The sequence below is a fragment of the Pteropus vampyrus genome, unplaced genomic scaffold, assembly GCF_000151845.1.
Source record: "Pteropus vampyrus isolate Shadow unplaced genomic scaffold, Pvam_2.0 Scaffold145, whole genome shotgun sequence".
Taxonomy (NCBI): Eukaryota; Metazoa; Chordata; class Mammalia; order Chiroptera; family Pteropodidae; genus Pteropus; species Pteropus vampyrus.
This window is the reverse complement of record NW_011888926.1, coordinates 3,189,840-3,206,102: the sequence shown is the minus strand read 5'-3', so window position 1 is coordinate 3,206,102 and position 16,263 is coordinate 3,189,840. Positions and strand designations below refer to the sequence as shown.

Sequence of the window (16,263 nt, the reverse complement as noted above, 5' to 3'; positions counted from 1 at the left end):
CCCTGTGGGTCCTTTCAGAACTCAAGGTCAGGAAAAAACTCTTATTTATCCTTTAGTTATTGCCCATTTTTTTGGTCTCTCCTGAAATTCTCATTAAGTGGGTACTTCCCTCCTCTCTCTATTCTTCACATTTTTACTCTTTCCCTCACATTTCATCTGTGCTAGGAGAAAGTTCCTGGACTCAGTCTTCTGAATCATTTGCCATGTCCTTTCTTCCACTTACTGCCCCTGTCAGAAGTGTTCATCTACTCTGCGTCTTAATGCCCGAGATCGCTTCTTGTTCTTGGATCCTATTTTGCAGAGCAGTTTGAGTCTGTTCTTGTTTTATGAATATAGTATTCCTCGAATCTCCTTATGGACTCTAAAATTAGGCTCCTTAAAAGTCCTTTCCTGGTCCTGAAGCCAAAGGATAATTTCCAAAAAGTTACAAAAAAAAAAAAAAAAAAAAAAAGACCCATGTTCAAATCTTAGAAGGAGGATGAATCACAGATCTATTCAACTCATTATCGAGGGACCAGCAGGATGGTAATCAGCAGAATTAGGAAAACGAGCATTGGAGAAAGAGTGTGAGGATGAGTGCTAGGTTCGAATCAAAGCTGGTTAACGACCCGCAGGGTCATAAAACCATAACCTTTGGGATTATCTTTTCTACTGGGCAGAAATCACTTACAAAAATCTACAAGTTAACATGTAAATTCACAGAAGTCAGACCTTTAATTAACAGTAAATGGTGAATCAAACAAAGGTATATTCCCCTAATGAAGTCAGCTGTAGATTGGTCTGTTAAATAATGCTCCCAAGTGACATTGCGAGAGATGCTGCCCTTCCTTTGCCTTATTTCCCAGTTTTAGTATAATTTTTCTGAACTCCTGCTTTGGGGAAGCCATTCATTTTGCTGGCTCCACTCACCGCCTCCCATGATCACCCCGACTTTGCTCTTTTGACTTGAAGAGTCTCCTCTATTGCTTAGTGATCCTTGCTGTCTGCTCATATTTATACATTAAGACAATAAAGAGCTAAACCGCCCTGAGGAGCCGCCCTGAGGAGCCGCCCTGGCTTCAGCATTGTGGCGAGGTCTCCTTTTAATATCTTTTCTTGGTTCTGGGGGTGAGGTTCACAGGCCGGCATCCTCCTGGGGGTTAGGGAGGGCTGGATAGGATCCCATGTTTGGTTTAATGCTCTGTTGCTGCCCTTAAAAAATTGTTAATACATTTTGAACAAGGAGACCTGTGTGTTCGTTTAGCACTGGGCCCTGCGCATTTTGTAGCTACATGGGGGCAGGTTCAACGGAGACCCATGTGCAGGATGCTGGGGACTTTGGTGACCCAGACGTGCCCCTGTCTTCCAGGTCCTCACCTCCTTTGTGCCTGGGGATGGCATGGGTGCAGAGGCAGGAAGCCACAACCCCGGGATCCACAGCCCAGCCCCCCAGTCTTGCTCCCACTCAAGACCTGTCCCCAGAGCTGCCTGCCCGTCCCCCGCGGTCCCAGCCAGGCTTGGTGCTATAAATGTTCTGTTTCCCGAGTAACAGGCCTGACATCCCAAGCATGCTTTCTTCCTTCCTGCTCCTCCCCTTCCCCAAATTACTGGCTCCTTCTTCAAGCTATGGAGGAGACAGAACCTCTGCGCTAGAAGGTTCCTTAGAGGTCAAAGCTTTCATCTCCACATCCAGACAGCCTCGGCTTCCAACCCGCCACTTGGGAACTATGTCCCAAATTGGGACAGCCTAATGTGCTAGAAAGTTCTTTTTCTTTCAGTGAGCTGAAAAATTTGTCTTCTTGTAGCTCCTACTTGATGGAACCATCCGTTCACTTATTCATTCACAAAATCAGCATTTATTGAGCATCTATAAATGCCAGCCCTTGTGCTGGGCAGTGGGGACATGACACATGCTGTTGTGATCTCCTGGTTTATAAAACGGTTTATAAAATGGGTGTAAAACAGATAATAAAATTCTAAATAAATTCTAAATTGGGATCGATGCTGTTGCAAAGAAGTATAGAGGGCCATGAGGGTATGCAATAGGGACCTGATTTAGATGGGAGTCTGCATATGGCTCTCAGAGGAAGAGAGTTGAGCAGGCGGAGGGTAGGGGCAGGGCACTTCGGGGAACCACATGCAGAGGGCCTGAGGGGGCTGTCTGACGAAGGAGAGGGAGAGCAGAGGGCATGCTGGAGCCCAGGGATCCCGGGGGTGGGACGGTGGGTGCTGAGGGATAAAGCCAGAGAGCAATGCAAAGTCCTGATCACACAGGGGGCCCCGGGGCGATAAGGCTGTCCCTGACAGACCATGACAGTCCTTCAGAATTTGGAAGGTGGCTCCCTTCCTCTCTAAGTCTTCCCTTTTCCATACGAAATGTTCCCAGTTCTTCCCACAACTTGTGGAAGGACAGGTGAGGAGGCCTTACCTGTTGGACTCACTTTAAGTGACCAAGTGGGTCTTGGTCCCTGGCTGGGGAGTAGGACCTCAACCAGTGACGACCTATGGCGGGGAGAGAACAGATCACCCTTGTCTCAATGCTGTGTAGGACTGCAGTGACCTGTCCAGTGGCTGTGTTCTCTGTCACTCCCAGGTGGTATTCATCCTTCAAGCCAAGTCTCTCCCACCCTGGAACTAAACACAGTTGATTTTTTTTTTAACTCAAGTACTAAACTCTGCATTTATTGCTATTAATTTCATCTTACCAGGATCTCTTGGAATCCTGATTCAGTCACTCATTACATTTATTTGCTGTGCTTGATCAGCCCAGGTCAGCAAGCCCTGTGGCACCTCACTAGAGACTCTCTTCCAGTGTGTGACAAGCCCTGGTAATCATCAGGTAATAGTTGAACCCACCTCACTGTCTCATGGAAGCCACGCTTTTCTGTCTTTGTGTATTACGAGGTCATGAAATAGTCAATGACATTCTCGTTGAACTTGAGATATTCTTTACCTGTATATCTCCCTTGGTGCATCATGCCGGTAATTCGACCGCCTTCCCTAACCAAAAACATGAAATGGCCATTGCCGGCTGTGGGGAGGGGCGTGGGCATCTCTGTTAAAAGCTTTCCCAAGAATTCTAGTGCTGGGTCTCTAGGGCGAATCAGGGCTGGAGGGTTGGGCTGCAGGGACCTCTCCAGAATGAGGCTGAAGCAGAGCCTTGCCAAGGGCACGGCCGGCATGGGCCCCACCTTGGATGATGAGTGCAGGGAACAGGAGCCGTAAGTCTGAAAGCCCTTGAAAGCTTCTGACTGTGACAGTGATGGCATGAAATGGAGCAGCTGAGGGATGAGTGTCCAAAGTGCCCCATCAGTGGGACTTTAAAAAGCAAAGGGAATTGAACCCTCTTAGGCATCATCCGGGGAGGGGCATGATCAAGCCGGAGCATCTGCTGTTTGCTGAGGACTCGCCGTGGGCTGATGCTCTGCATCACCTGGTCTAATCTTCTGACCAGCTCTGTGAGGGAGGGACTGCGGTCAGTTCCATTTCACAGATGATGCACAGGGACAGGGAGTGACCTGCCCAAGGTCACGGGCTGGTAAGGGGCACAGGAGGGATTGAACGTAGGGAGCTTGGGTCCAGGGGCTGGGGTTGAGTCCTGGTCCTGTGTAACTTGCTGGCTGTATTTTGTTAGGGATGCATTTAGCTGCAAGTCACAGAACATCTGATCAACAGAGGCTCGAGCAAATCCTGGAGTGTGTGTGTGTGTGCTTCTTCTTCTTCTTTTTTTTTTTTTACGTAACATGAAGTTCTGAGGTCGGTGGTTACTGGTGATGTCTCTGTAATATTCTTGTGATTTTCCAGACCTTAAGCTTTCATGGTCACAAGGTGGCTGCTGAGGCTGTGGGCATCACATCTGCACTGACGGCAGGAAGGTTGAAGGGAGACAGGGCTCTGCCAGCGGTACCTGTCCTATTGGACCAGGAAAACCACATTTTCTTTCCTAGATCCTTCCCCTGTCCCAGCACACTTGGCCAGAACTGGATCTTGTGTGGCCATCTTTAGCTGCAAGAGAAACTAGGAAAATAGCAAACATCATTGAATTGGGCTAAATCAACCAAGAATTGTCCCCTGCGGCTGGGCAAGATTGGAAGAAGAGAATGCGCATTGGGTGGGCAACTCTTAGAGTCGGCCACATTCCTCTCCCAGGGCCTGAGTTTCTTCATCTGCTCTTGGCCAAAGCTGTGGCCGTCCCATGTCTCCACACCCTGGTCGGAGCCTCTGGGGCTCTGCCTGGGCTGACCCGCGAGGGCATGTGATCTGTTGAGAAATCTAAAGCCAAATACCAACCAGTGCAAGCTCCCCAGAGCCCTGTGCCTGCCAGCAGACCTGGCCATGAGCTTCAGAGGGCCACCATGGGGGCTGGTTCCAGAAGCTGTTGTAACCGGCCTGCCTCCTGCATGGCTCTGTGTGCATTATCTGTGGGTCAGGGGAATACTCCATGTGTCAGCAGCCCAGGGTACCTTCCTGGCTGTGACACTGACTTTACACCCTGACTTATCCTAGGCTCTACAGGTCTGTCTGCTCCAAAGACTGGGTGCTATGAGGGTAGGGGCAAGGCCGAGTCATCATCCTGGAGTCCCCAGAGCCTGGCCCTGGGCCAGCATGGAGGAGGAAGCTCCATGACATGTTTATTTCATATCTGTTGTGTCCAGGCACCATGGAACTGGGGGAGAGGGTATTTGGGGCCCTTTTCTTTAAGTTTAACTGGCCGTTGGGTGGGTGTGGACTTGGGAAGGTTCTTAGCATGGATGATTTCCCATTTGCATATGGAGTAGAGTGGGAGAGAGAGAGATTGATGATCGCTGCGCAGGTTCGTTTCCATGGAAACAGGATGCTAGCTGCCATGGAGGAGGGAGGTTAGTCGCCAGAGATTTTCAGGCCACAGGTTGACAAGCCAGACACCAGTCAGTCATGAACCGGGCAGAACTCTCTCTGTTATACGAGACAGGAATCCTAGTTTAAAGGAATTTATCATCTCCTTTATCAGAAGCTGAGGGGATCTCTGGCTTCAGGGCCTGCTTGATCCAGAATCCCGAAGGATGTCCCCAGACAGTGTATCCTCCCATCCCACAGCTCTGCTCGTTCCCTCTGCGCCGCCCTTCCTCCCTGGCGGCTTTCCTCTTGGGTGGCGGGCAGTGGCGGGCAGCCCTAGGGTTCACAGCCTTCTCCCTTGGTTCCACGGAAAGAATTCTTTCCCGGCCGCTCTTTGGCTGGCATGCGTCACGTGCTTGTCCCTGAACCAATCACCGTGGTGGGAATGAGGCCGTGCTCTGATTGGCCAGACCTAGGGCCAGTCCTTCCCTGGCACTGGACGTGAGGTCAGCCCCACCCATGCCACGTGTCCCGGGAGTGGGAAGAATGGACTTGGAAGACCCCAGGATCGTTACCCAAAGAGCAGAGAAGGGAGCTCGCAGCGGGCAGAGACCACCAGCGCTGAGGTGGTTTCCCAGAGCTAATGTCCGCTAACGGGGCTGGGTGCTCGTACGTCCTCACGACCCCAAGAACTTGCGGGCGACAAACCCATTTTGTGGATGAGGAAATGGAGGCGCAGAGAGATTAGCAGCCTGCGCTAGGTCACACCAGCGGTGTGGGCCAGATCGGGGGATGCGCTCAGGTACGACTGCCCCCAGAGTCCGCGCAGACTCACAGCACGAGGGGTTTACCTTTCCAGAGGCTACGATATTCCAGCGAATCTGCCCCGGAGGACTTACGTGGCCTCACCAGCCCTCAGGAGGCTGCGTGCGAGTCCCCGGGGAGAGATATTTCCCCCAAGCTCTGGTAAAGCTGAAATGTGTCTCTATCTGGCTCCCGGCAGCAGTGCCCACCTGCTGTGGTGCCGAGAGGACTCTGGAGAAATGGAGCTAAATGTCACGCGCGGCAGACGTTATGAGGCATATCTGGGACACATACAAAGAAATTATACACTGTTGTTTATCTGAAGTTCGAACTTAACTGGGCATCCTGTATTTATCTGGCAACTCTCCCCAGAGATAAAGTCCCTGGAGTGTTGTCACTTGAATGGAACCTTGGCGAGAGAAGGTCCAGGGTCTCCTGCTCCTGAGGTCCCCGGAGCTGCCCTCGTTCCTGCCAGCCCAGGATCCGACCTCGTGATCCCCAATTCCCCCTTTACTCTGAACTTGGCCTGAGATGGTTCAGAGCATCAGTTTCTTTATCAGTCAGGCGGGCTTAATCATCCCTGTTCTGGTCTCATAGGATTTGTGTGACGATATATGGGTAGAAATGACCCACAAATCATAGAGTGCTGCCAAAGTCGAGGGTTCGTTACTATCTAATTCTCTCTTTCCATTATTTCCTTCCTCCTTTCTTCTACTGAGCACCTACTATGGGCTGGGTGTGGGGAAAGTGGGACAGGCTGGTGGTCTAGTTACCAACCAACACGACAAGCCTGAATCATCAAGGAGCTGCCTCCTGACAGATGATCTGCCGTATCCGGCATCTCGGCTTCTTTTCCATTAGCTACATCTTAAATTACATTTTAAGAAAGCCCCCGTGGGCACCTTGCAGAGATTGAGGAAACACCCTATTTTTATCAGCGACACGCAGAAACCATCTCCTGGGAGGGGTATTTCCTGGAAAGACGTTAAATCTCAGTCATTTATGTTGTTTCTTGTTACCTCCAAGCTTCTTTTCTGATCTTATCCTTCAAGTTATTTGTTTGACAAGCTGGCATGGGGAGCCCTGGGCTGGTCACTGGGCATCCAGCTGGGACTCTGAGCCAGCCCCGGCCCTGAGGAACAAGGACGTGACAGAGCTTGCCTCAGAGCCAGAGGTGCCCTCACAGAGGCACAGTGGGATATGAGGCAGGAGAGCTCCATTCCACCCCAGGGGCGGGACCTGGAGAGCTGGGACGGGCATTCCAGGTAGAAAGACTGGCAAAGGCAAAGGCATGTGGGCTGGGAACAGCACGTGCACTCTGGGAACCTGAGAGTTTTGGGTGACCCTTGAATGCAGGGCAAATTGTGGGCAGTGCTAGGGTCACGTCCAGACCGCTTCTGGAGGCCCTTACTTCTTGGGCTTGCTCCGGCTGGAGGTGCATCCAGGGAAGGTTTGAAGCTGGCATCATGTGATTCATGGACAAATGTTACCTGAGGCTGTGACATGATACCAGCTGACACTTATTTGGCTCTGATTTGTGCCGTGCTCTGTTCCAAGCACTGAATCCATATAGGAACACATTTCACCTTCTTCTACCCCTGTGAGTTCTGTTCAGTGACTTGCCCAAGGTCACATAGTGCACTAGCAGCAGAGCTGGGATTAGAACCCAGGCTCCATGCTCTAACTGCTGCTGCTGCCGCTGCTGCTGTGTGTGTGTGCATGTGTGTGCGCGTGTGTGCATGCACGAGCGTGTGTGTGTGTGGTGCTTGCTTGCCACCTCGCCAGCTGAGAGGTGTTCAGGAACCAGAAGGCATCCTGGCCTGATGATGGATGAGGTGGGGTGGGGTTAGACCACGCAGAGTTCCTGGATCCCCCATTACCCGGCTGTGTGACCTGCGTTCTTTCTGAGCCTCAGCTTCCTAACCCTTACCCTAACCCTAACCCTAACCCTAACCCTAACCCTAACCCTAACCCTAACCCTGCTGTGGACACCATAATCCTGCCGTGGGAAGGGATGTAAAGCTCTCTTGGCACATAGTGCTCAGGAGACCTTTCTGAATCAGCCAGGACTCTGAATTGCCAGTGACAGAAACCCAGTGGAAATGGGCCCCAAGCCCCGAAGGAAACATCCCGGCTCACGCAACTGGGAAGTCCAGAGGGCAGATCTGGGACCAGGTGCAGGTGGAGGGAGCGCTCAGACCATATGGTCAGGATCCTGTCTCTCTGGCCTCGGTCTTCCTCTGTGTTGGCAAAATCCTCAGGCCACCGCAGAGGCAAGATGGCCATTAGCACCTCAGGGTTCCCAGGCGGTGGCTTAGCCAGGAGGCGCCTCTTCCCTGCACTGCCAGTTCAAGGGCTGGGCCTACCTGGGGTCACATGCCCATCCTGAGCCAGTCACGGTGGCTGGGGGTTGGCATCCACTGGCTGACCAGGCTTGGGTCTCTGGGCCTCTTCTGGAGCCAAGGGACGTGGGAGAGGCGGATGGAGGCTTCTCAGCAGGAATAAATGGGGTGTCCACCCTCTGTTCCCACCCCAGCGTGGCCACACTTGAGTCTCTCGCCCCAGGTGACCCCCAGGAACTGGGTGCAGCCACCGTCCCCCTGGGGTGATGTCAGGAAGAAAGTGCTCACTTTAGAGCAAAATTACGTACCTAATTAGGCGCTTGGGAGCTGGCGGGAGGCAGTGGGGGTTTCGTTGATTTCTCTTTTAGACTTTTAGCACGAAAACTGCGTGATAAAGTAACTGTGTAATTAGGAATTAATTTCTCACTCCCGCAAGTGATGTCTTACTTGGGGCCTGAGGGAAGTTGGCATGGTGGCTACTTACCCGCAGTGGCCCCTCTTCGCCTTCTCTTTTTCGGGGCGGGGCACTCCCACTGCTGTCATCCGGGGTGGGAAGAGGAGGAAGGGGCTCGAAGACTAGGATAATACTGTCACAGGTGTTAATTATGCTGGTAGATTCCGTGTGTGTGTGTGTGTGTGTGTGTGTGTGTGTGTGTGTGTCTGAGGAGGTGTGCGGCCAGCATCCAACCAGTCTTTGGATAATGCCACAGTCCCCATCCTTGCTGGTCCAATTCCGAGGCCCACGTGGTCTCAGGGGACCCTGCTGGATGGCACCCCGGTTGCCCACAGTGGCGCTTGCTGTGAACGGCCCCTCACTGGCTTCCCTCCATTTCCACCCTCTCACCGTGCTTCCCGGGATCAGCTCCCAGATAAGCTGCTGTTCCCAAGTCCTTAGCTCAAGGTCTGCTTCGGGAGAACCCAGACTAGACAGGAGGTGTGAGCAGAGTGTGGAAGGAGCCAGAGCAAAGGGAGGTGATCTCAGCCTGGGGTGCAGGGAGGGGGTGGGCAAGGCTTCATGGGGGAGGTGGTCTGGAAGGAAGTATGGGAGTGAGGAGAAACGGCACTTCGCAGAGGAAAGGGGGGCAGAGACGGGTGTATTTGGGGTGCTTGGAGGGCCTGGCATGGTGCCTGGGATGACTGGAGTCGAGCAGGGTTCAGGGGTAGGGACAGGCCAGACTGCAGGGCCTTGGAGGCTGTGGTCAGGGGCTTGGTCTTTGATCTGAGGACAATGGGGAGTCATTGAAGGTTTAAGCTGGGGAGCGACACAGCCAGATTTGAGTTTTAGGAAGTCTGTGGCTGACTGAGGATAGGCTATAGGGGCCTCACCCTACAGCAGGAGGTAGGAGACCTGTCAGAAGGCTGCTGTGGCTGTTAGGAGAGAGGGACAGTGACCGGACTTGGGCAGGGGTAGCGGAGCTGTCAGCAGACTGTCCCAGGTTGGGCTCGTTGGCGTGTGGAGTCACCATCAGGACAGCGTGCTTCTCAGGGCAGAGACTTAAACACACAATTCTTACCTCCCAGCTTTGCGCTCTGCCCATCTTTCTCCTTCCTGGTCCAGTGTATCCTCTTTCCCTCAGAGAAAAATGAGAACTACTGGAGTCTTCACTGTGCACCTGCAATGTGCTCTTTATTACTGAATACATTTATACCAAGTCTTGCTCTCCCAGACAGGAGAGGCAGCTGCAGCAGAACACCCCAAAAGGTTCATGAAATATAGAGGAGAGAGTTAAGACCTAGGAGAAATGTTTAGGCAAATGGATTCCCCGGAAGGATCCACAGTGCCAAGGTCTTTCATGCTGCTGAGAAGTCAGTAACATCACATTTCCCTTTTTGACTTGACTGCCAGGAAGCTCAGAGCTAAGAACTTGACAATAAATTCTCCAAGAAATTTCTCTTGAGGGCTTTTCAGTGGGGACCCTGAAGGCTGCAACTGATGAGGTCTTGGGAAATTTTGCAGAAGGCGTGTTCCCACACTGAAGACCTGGAGGGTCAGGCCAGCGGGGAGGGGCTGGGACTGGGCCAGTGTGTCACTCCAGGTTTGCCAAGCAGTGGCTGCTTCAGTTTCCCTCAGAGGTGGGAGCAGGAGTCTGATGAGTCTCCTAGGCAAGGGTTGGGGTCTGGGAGGTGTTCAGCCCGTACAGCTTACTAACTCCTGGTAATCATGGGCTTCGGTGATATACATCCAGTCACAACTTGTGACTCACTTGGCACTCCCTACCCCCTGCACCCCAAACCTCCTATACTTGTTTTAGAGAAACTGATTTCTTACCATGGCGCCTGCATACATACGGCATCTATAAAAGTTTCCCATTCTCGCCCCCTTGCCTATCCCAGGACGGGGGCCATGGCGGTCGCCCCTCATTTAATCAAGAACCAGCAGTCCCAGACTGCGGACCACAGGTTCTGTGAGGAGGGGCTTGGAGCTCATGCAGCAGTGTGATGTGGGCAGTTAGGGACCAGGCAAGGCTGTCCTGAGGGCTCCCATAGTGTCTGTGCCCTGGGTGGCTTGTGGCTGTGGTCTCCCCTGGCCAGGGAAGTGTGGAGAGGGTTGAGGTGGGATCTGAGTAACGTAGGGGCTCAAACAGGCAGACACGGGGTGAGGATGAGACAGTCCCCGGCAGGCAGTAGGCCTTCAAATGCCATTTGCCTTTTCTCTGTCTTCTCATCATCTATGAAGCATCGATTTATTTTTATTGTTAGACTTCGTGGGGATGGGGACGAATCCTGGGCTGGAACCTGTTGGAGCTCAGCAAGTGAGTCTTGGGGCTGCTGGAACATAGTACCAGGGTGGATTTAATCTGGCACGGGCTGGGAACCCCTCCTTCTGCACACCCAGCAAAGCATAAACCGAGCGGGGTGCGGACGACTAGCTCTCCCTTGGGCCGGGTGATGCCCCCATTGGCAGGATGGAGGGAGCCAGGGCAGGAGGAAAAGGGCTATGTTCTTGGGGGCGGGGAGTGGGGGAGGGGCTGGCGGGAGCTGAGCCTGGCTGCCTGTGATGGGATGATGTGGTGGTTCTCCTAAGCCTGGTGGTGTGTGCGTGTATGCGTGTGTGCGCACGCGTGTGTGTGCGCGCGTGTGTGTGCGTGCGTGTGTGTGTGCGTGTGTGCGTGTGTGTGTGTGTGTGTGTGTGTATGCTCACCAGGGCGAGAGCGCCTGTTTGCGTGCCCATGTGTGCCACCCCCGCAGAGCCTCCGTCACACATATCTCCTTGGCTGCCTGGAGAGCTCTTTCTACAAAATATAAAAATGACAGTTTGGCTCACCCACGCACGGAATCCTCATACAGCTCCATTCCCTCGATGCCCCCTTCCCAGATCGTCAGCTGCCTTCACCCACTGCCCCCAGAGGTGCCTCAGCCCTCCCCGCTTCTGTCTGGCTGCTGCCCTTGGCACCCCTGGCTCCCTCCCTCCTCCTCTGAGCTCCCAGGTCTCTGCTTCTAGTTCTAAGTCACTGTCACTTTTTTTTTGTCATGCCCCTTCATCTGAATTTGGGCTCTGGTAGGAGTGTGTGTTAATGAGGGTGTGCAAGGAGTGAGTGTGTGTGTGTGTGTGTGTGCACCAGTGATTGTGTGCAGGTGTGTGTAAGGGGGAGAAACAGAGAGAGGGAGCGGGAGAGGGAGAGGGAGATGGGGAAGAGAGAGACAGAGAGAGAGAGACAGAGAGAGAGAGAGAGAGAGAGAGGAGAGAGAGGAGGAGGAGGAGGCATCAGAGCCTGTGCCCCAGAAAGCTGGGGGAGGATGGAGGCATTTCAGGCAAAGGAAGCTTTCACTCAATTACTCTTTAAGCAGCGGGAGGGGGTGGCGGCTTTACAACAATCGGACAGGTTTGCTTTGTGTGTAGGAAAAACCTTCACTTCCCGCATGGTGGTGACAGGTGGAGCTGGCGGCTGTGCTGGATCCCTGGGGTGGGGGGTTGGGGCGGAAGGGTTTGGTGAGTGGGGCATCCAGGGTCAAGCTGGGACTGCAGGCTCTGTGGCCTTTCAGTGGCGGGGGTGGGGGGCAGGTAGCAACTGAGCAGATAGGATCTGATGGAAGGGCAGGGAACCACAGAGGGGAACCCAGAGGTCAGCCTCCTGTGGAGATCAGGGAAGACTTCCTGGAGGAGGCGAACTGCCTCCAAGGCACTGCAGGGCTGGTTGACAGTGGGAGGCGAGGGCGGACCTGTTTGGTGAGGAGAATTAGGGCAGTGGTGAGGGTTCCAGTGTTGTCTTTGCCTTTGAGTCTCTCCTTTGCTCGAGTGGGTGCCGCTGAGGGTGGGGGCTGGGTCTGAGTCACCCTCGGTTCTGTAGCACCCATACTGGCTTGGTCCGAAGTGAACCGGGGTGTGAAAAAACTGCCAGGACTCCGGGGCAACTGCATGGAACCTTAAAGCATAAATGAGGTTTCAAGGGACCGTGCTGGGCACACAGTGGGGACCCAGGGTCTCTGCTCCTCCATTCCCTCTGCCCTCAGCTGAAGCTGCTGGATCCTCAGGACAGTCTAGGAGGGTGATGTCACTGGCCCTACTCACAAAGGAGACAACCTGAGGCCACACGGCTGACCAGGGCACAGCCCAAATTCTGACCCCTTTTCTCACCTACCCCTTCCATGCAGGCGTGGGCACACGTGGGTGGGCGTGGGTGCCCAGAGACCTCTGTGGCCCTGTCTGTCTCTCCTGCTCCGTCCCTCACTCTCCTCCCCTTTCTCTGCAGGATGGTCGAGTACTCCCTGGACCTTCAGAACATCAACCTGTCAGCCATCCGCACTGTGCGTGTCCTGAGGCCCCTCAAAGCCATCAACCGCGTGCCCAGTGAGTTGGTGCCCCTTCCACCATCCCTGGCCTATCCAGTTACCCATTCACCCAGAAAGACTGACTAGCACTTCCCAGTGCCAGGCCTGTGCCGGCCCAGGACCCCTCAGTGACTGGACAGATGCGGGCCCTGCTTCCACGGGGCTCATGGGTCAGTGTTTGGGCCTGAAGAAGTTGGAGGTGGCCCTGTCACCTCTGAGTCCCAAAAGAACTCGGATTGCAGCCTGGTGGGGAGCCTGGCTTTTCAGGGGCAAGGTTCTTTGGAGAAAGGTGGCTGTTGTAGTGAGCAAGGTGTGAAAAGAAGCTGCTTAGTCTGAGGGTGTGCGCATGGGAGGTGTGTGCACATGAGAGGAGTGTGCGCACTTGTAAGTGCGCGTGCACATGTAACGTGCACACATGAGGGGCGTTTGGGTACGTGTGTCTGTTCTCCTCCTCCTCTCTCTCCTGCTGTGCGAGGAGCTCATTAAGCAGCTCCTGGCTGTGGAGGTCACTTCCAGGTCCCCAGTGCCAGCCCGCCTGATTCTCTAGAGAAGGGCAGGGATGGGCCCTGAGCTCCTGGAGGCTCCAGTTTCAGAGACCGCTGGGACCAGAGAGCCCAGAGAGGGCTTTGGGTCCTTCCTCAGGGGCCTCCTTCCCGCTAATAAGTGGCGCACGGTGGCCCGAGTTGGGAGTTCCTGTTTCCTTCTCTGAGCTGATTCCATCCCTCAGCCGACAAGCAAATCTTGCCCTCAGAACTTGGCGTGCGGGAGTATTGGGAACAAGAACCCTATGGGATCCAAAATCCAACCAGTGCACCCCATCCCCCGACTTAGAAACTGCCCAGCACTCCCCCTGGAAAGGGGCCCTAAGCTACATTCATATTCTGAGTAACATAACAGGAGCCTCAGGTGGTTCGAGCAGATCCAGCTGCCCATTTACGGGAGGGGCAGCTTTGTTCCCACGTGCCACGTCCTCTGCCCAGAGTAGCATAGGGGAGGAATGACACAGGGGGCACAGGCTCTCTGAAGTGTCTCCTAGAGAGGATTGGTTGGTCGTCTCCTTTTTTCCCTAGATTTTCTCCTTTAACGGTTCACATCCTCCCCTTTATTTTGAGAGCTGCGTCCGCCCTGGGACTCATTCTTTTCAACAATAGCCCATAGCTTCCAATTTCGCCACTAGATGGCAGGCTGGAGAGTTGGGAATAGACAAAGTCAAATGATAGGTTATTAGTTGCAAAGCTGTGGAGAGTGGGGTGGCCGCCTGCAATTTCAAAAGAAGTTTAAAAACGCCATCGACCAGGAAGACTCAGTTGGGTTGTCATGGAATGCCAGTTCCGGTTCTCAGCCCTGCCAGGAGCCTGCTGTGTGACCTGCGAAGTCCCTTAGTGTCTCTGGGCCTCAGCTCCCCTACTTGTGCACGACGGGAGGAGAGCCTGGATTAGATAGATGCGTGGTTTTTGACTTTGTCCGGGATGGGTGGGGGACCTGAAAAACATGTCCCTGTAAACTATGTCCCTCCAACCCAGCCCTGTAGGTCTCTGTCCTGGCCACTGAACCATCGATGGATGAAGGGGAGAGGACAGCAGGGAGAAGGCTGGGGAGGGAGGCAGGATGCCCAGACTGCGGGTCAGGAGGCTGGGTCTGGTTCCTTGCTGTGTGACCTTTCATAAGTCACTAGACCTTTCTGGGCCTTGGCAAGAAGGGGCTGGATTATCTTTAAAAGTGACTCCTCTGGGCACCAATCGACTCCAGGCCTTGCCCAGCCTGTGCGCCCCTTAAGCCACTGCAGTGCTTCCCAAAGCCCACTGGCCAAGCCATTTAAATATGAAAAGTGCTTTTTTTTTCCCTCCAGTAAGAAACTAGGGCAGTCGCTGCTAGGGCCTGAGCCAGCTGAGTCTGAGCTGCTGGCCCACATCTGCACCTGGCCACGGCGCACCCCACCCCGGCTGTGGGAGGGGGTGGGACAGATGCCTGGGGAGCTGAGGAGCAGCTGCAGGAGATGCTGAGCTTGACCTGGGCCACCGCCCCTGACCCCGAGCCCCATCTAGCCGTATCCCTGGTTCGCAAGAACTCACCTGCTGAAGGGGCTGGGCCCGGGATGGGACAGTATGGAGAGGTGGAGAGTGTGCTCCCAGGGCAGGGCCCACGGACAGGACAGCCGAGCTGACCGTGCTGTGGGGAAGGCCACTGTCAGGTCCCAGCTGCAGGATCAAACACCAGAGGTTAGCTCCGCACCGATAGGGCGAGGGTCTCGTCCTTCCGCTCACCCGCTGTGGGACCCCCGGACAAGCCACACTCCTCTCTGGGCCTCCATTTCCCCAACGATAAAATAGAGTTACTAATACCGATTTCCATACGGTTTTGTAAGATGAAACGCCATAATGTGTGTAAAGATTTTAGTGTAAGCAGTGAGTGGTTTATAGGTGCTTCTCTCATGAGGAGGCTCTGGGAGCGCTGGGGAGGGAGTGGGGTGCACCAGGACGTCTTCGCAGAGGCTGGTTCTGGAAGACGCTCGCCAAGCACAGAGGGTTGGAGACGGCGTTCCTGGCGGACGAGACTGCGTTCCTGACGGGCGACCTGCACATGCAAAGGTGGCAAGGAGGAGCTGGCTTGATAGCGGTGTGGCTGGACAGAGGGCTGCAGGTTAGGGGGTGCTGGAGGTGACTTCCCCCATCTTCTGGGGAGGTACTAACAATGATAAACGACCAAAATTTATCAGGCGCCTATGGCGAACCTGTCATGGTGCTTTACACGGGCCGTATCATTTCATCTTCACAGCAGCCCTAGGATGTCGGTTCCACTGGGATGCCCACTTCACAGATGGGGAAACGGAGGCAGCTTGAGTAGCCTGGCCAGGGGAAGAGCTAGGATTTGAACCCGTGCTTGCACAACCCCAGAGGTTTGCACCCTTTTTCACAACATTCCCTCTCTCCTTTCAGCACGTGGGCACCTCGGCCACTGACCCCCATCTGCAGGGCATCAGGAGGGACCCCTGCCCACATCCAGGTCAAAGTAGAAAAGCCTCAGGTGGAGAACAGGTGCACAGCGAAGCCCCATCCCAGCTTTCCTCACGAGAAAGGGCTGCAGTTCCGGGGCCATAGACTACAGCATCCAGGGCAGTTAGACCAGGGTCCGCCCCTAGGATCTTGTCCAGTGGCTTGGCTCCACTTCTCGTGCCTCAGTTTCTCCGTCCGTAAAATGAGGTGCCAGCCCCTCATTGCTAGACTGTGGAACAGCCAACCATACCCAGTGAAGGTGCCGACACCACACATTGATAGTGTGGGAGTCTCAGGATCTTGGAATCTTGGAATTAGCCTTGTTGAGAATCATAGAGACTCTTGGAATCATCCAGCTGCAGAATCCTAGACTTTTGGTTTTAGAAGACATCTCAGGATGACATGGTTCTGGAGGCACAGGGCCTTCCTTTGCCCATCAGACCGAGGGGCCCCAGACTCATGGCTAGCTCCTGACCCTCGAAGCCCAGGCCTGCTCTGGCCCTTTCTGCCAGGGCCGTGCAGGGCCAGGCGGTGGTCAGGCTGGCTGTGCCGAGAGTGGA

The 16,263-nt window shown here is 54.2% G+C and overlaps 1 protein-coding gene across 1 annotated transcript in view; it reads left to right on the top strand.

The window, feature by feature from the left end:
• The window catches only part of CACNA1I (calcium voltage-gated channel subunit alpha1 I), a 102,237-nt gene that overhangs the window by 24,566 nt on the left and 61,408 nt on the right, over nucleotides 1-16,263 (top strand). Inside the window, exon 4 of the mRNA XM_011369120.1 lies at nucleotides 12,632-12,729. Coding sequence (XP_011367422.1) covers nucleotides 12,632-12,729 — 98 coding nt within the window. The remainder of the gene's footprint in view (nucleotides 1-12,631; nucleotides 12,730-16,263) is intronic.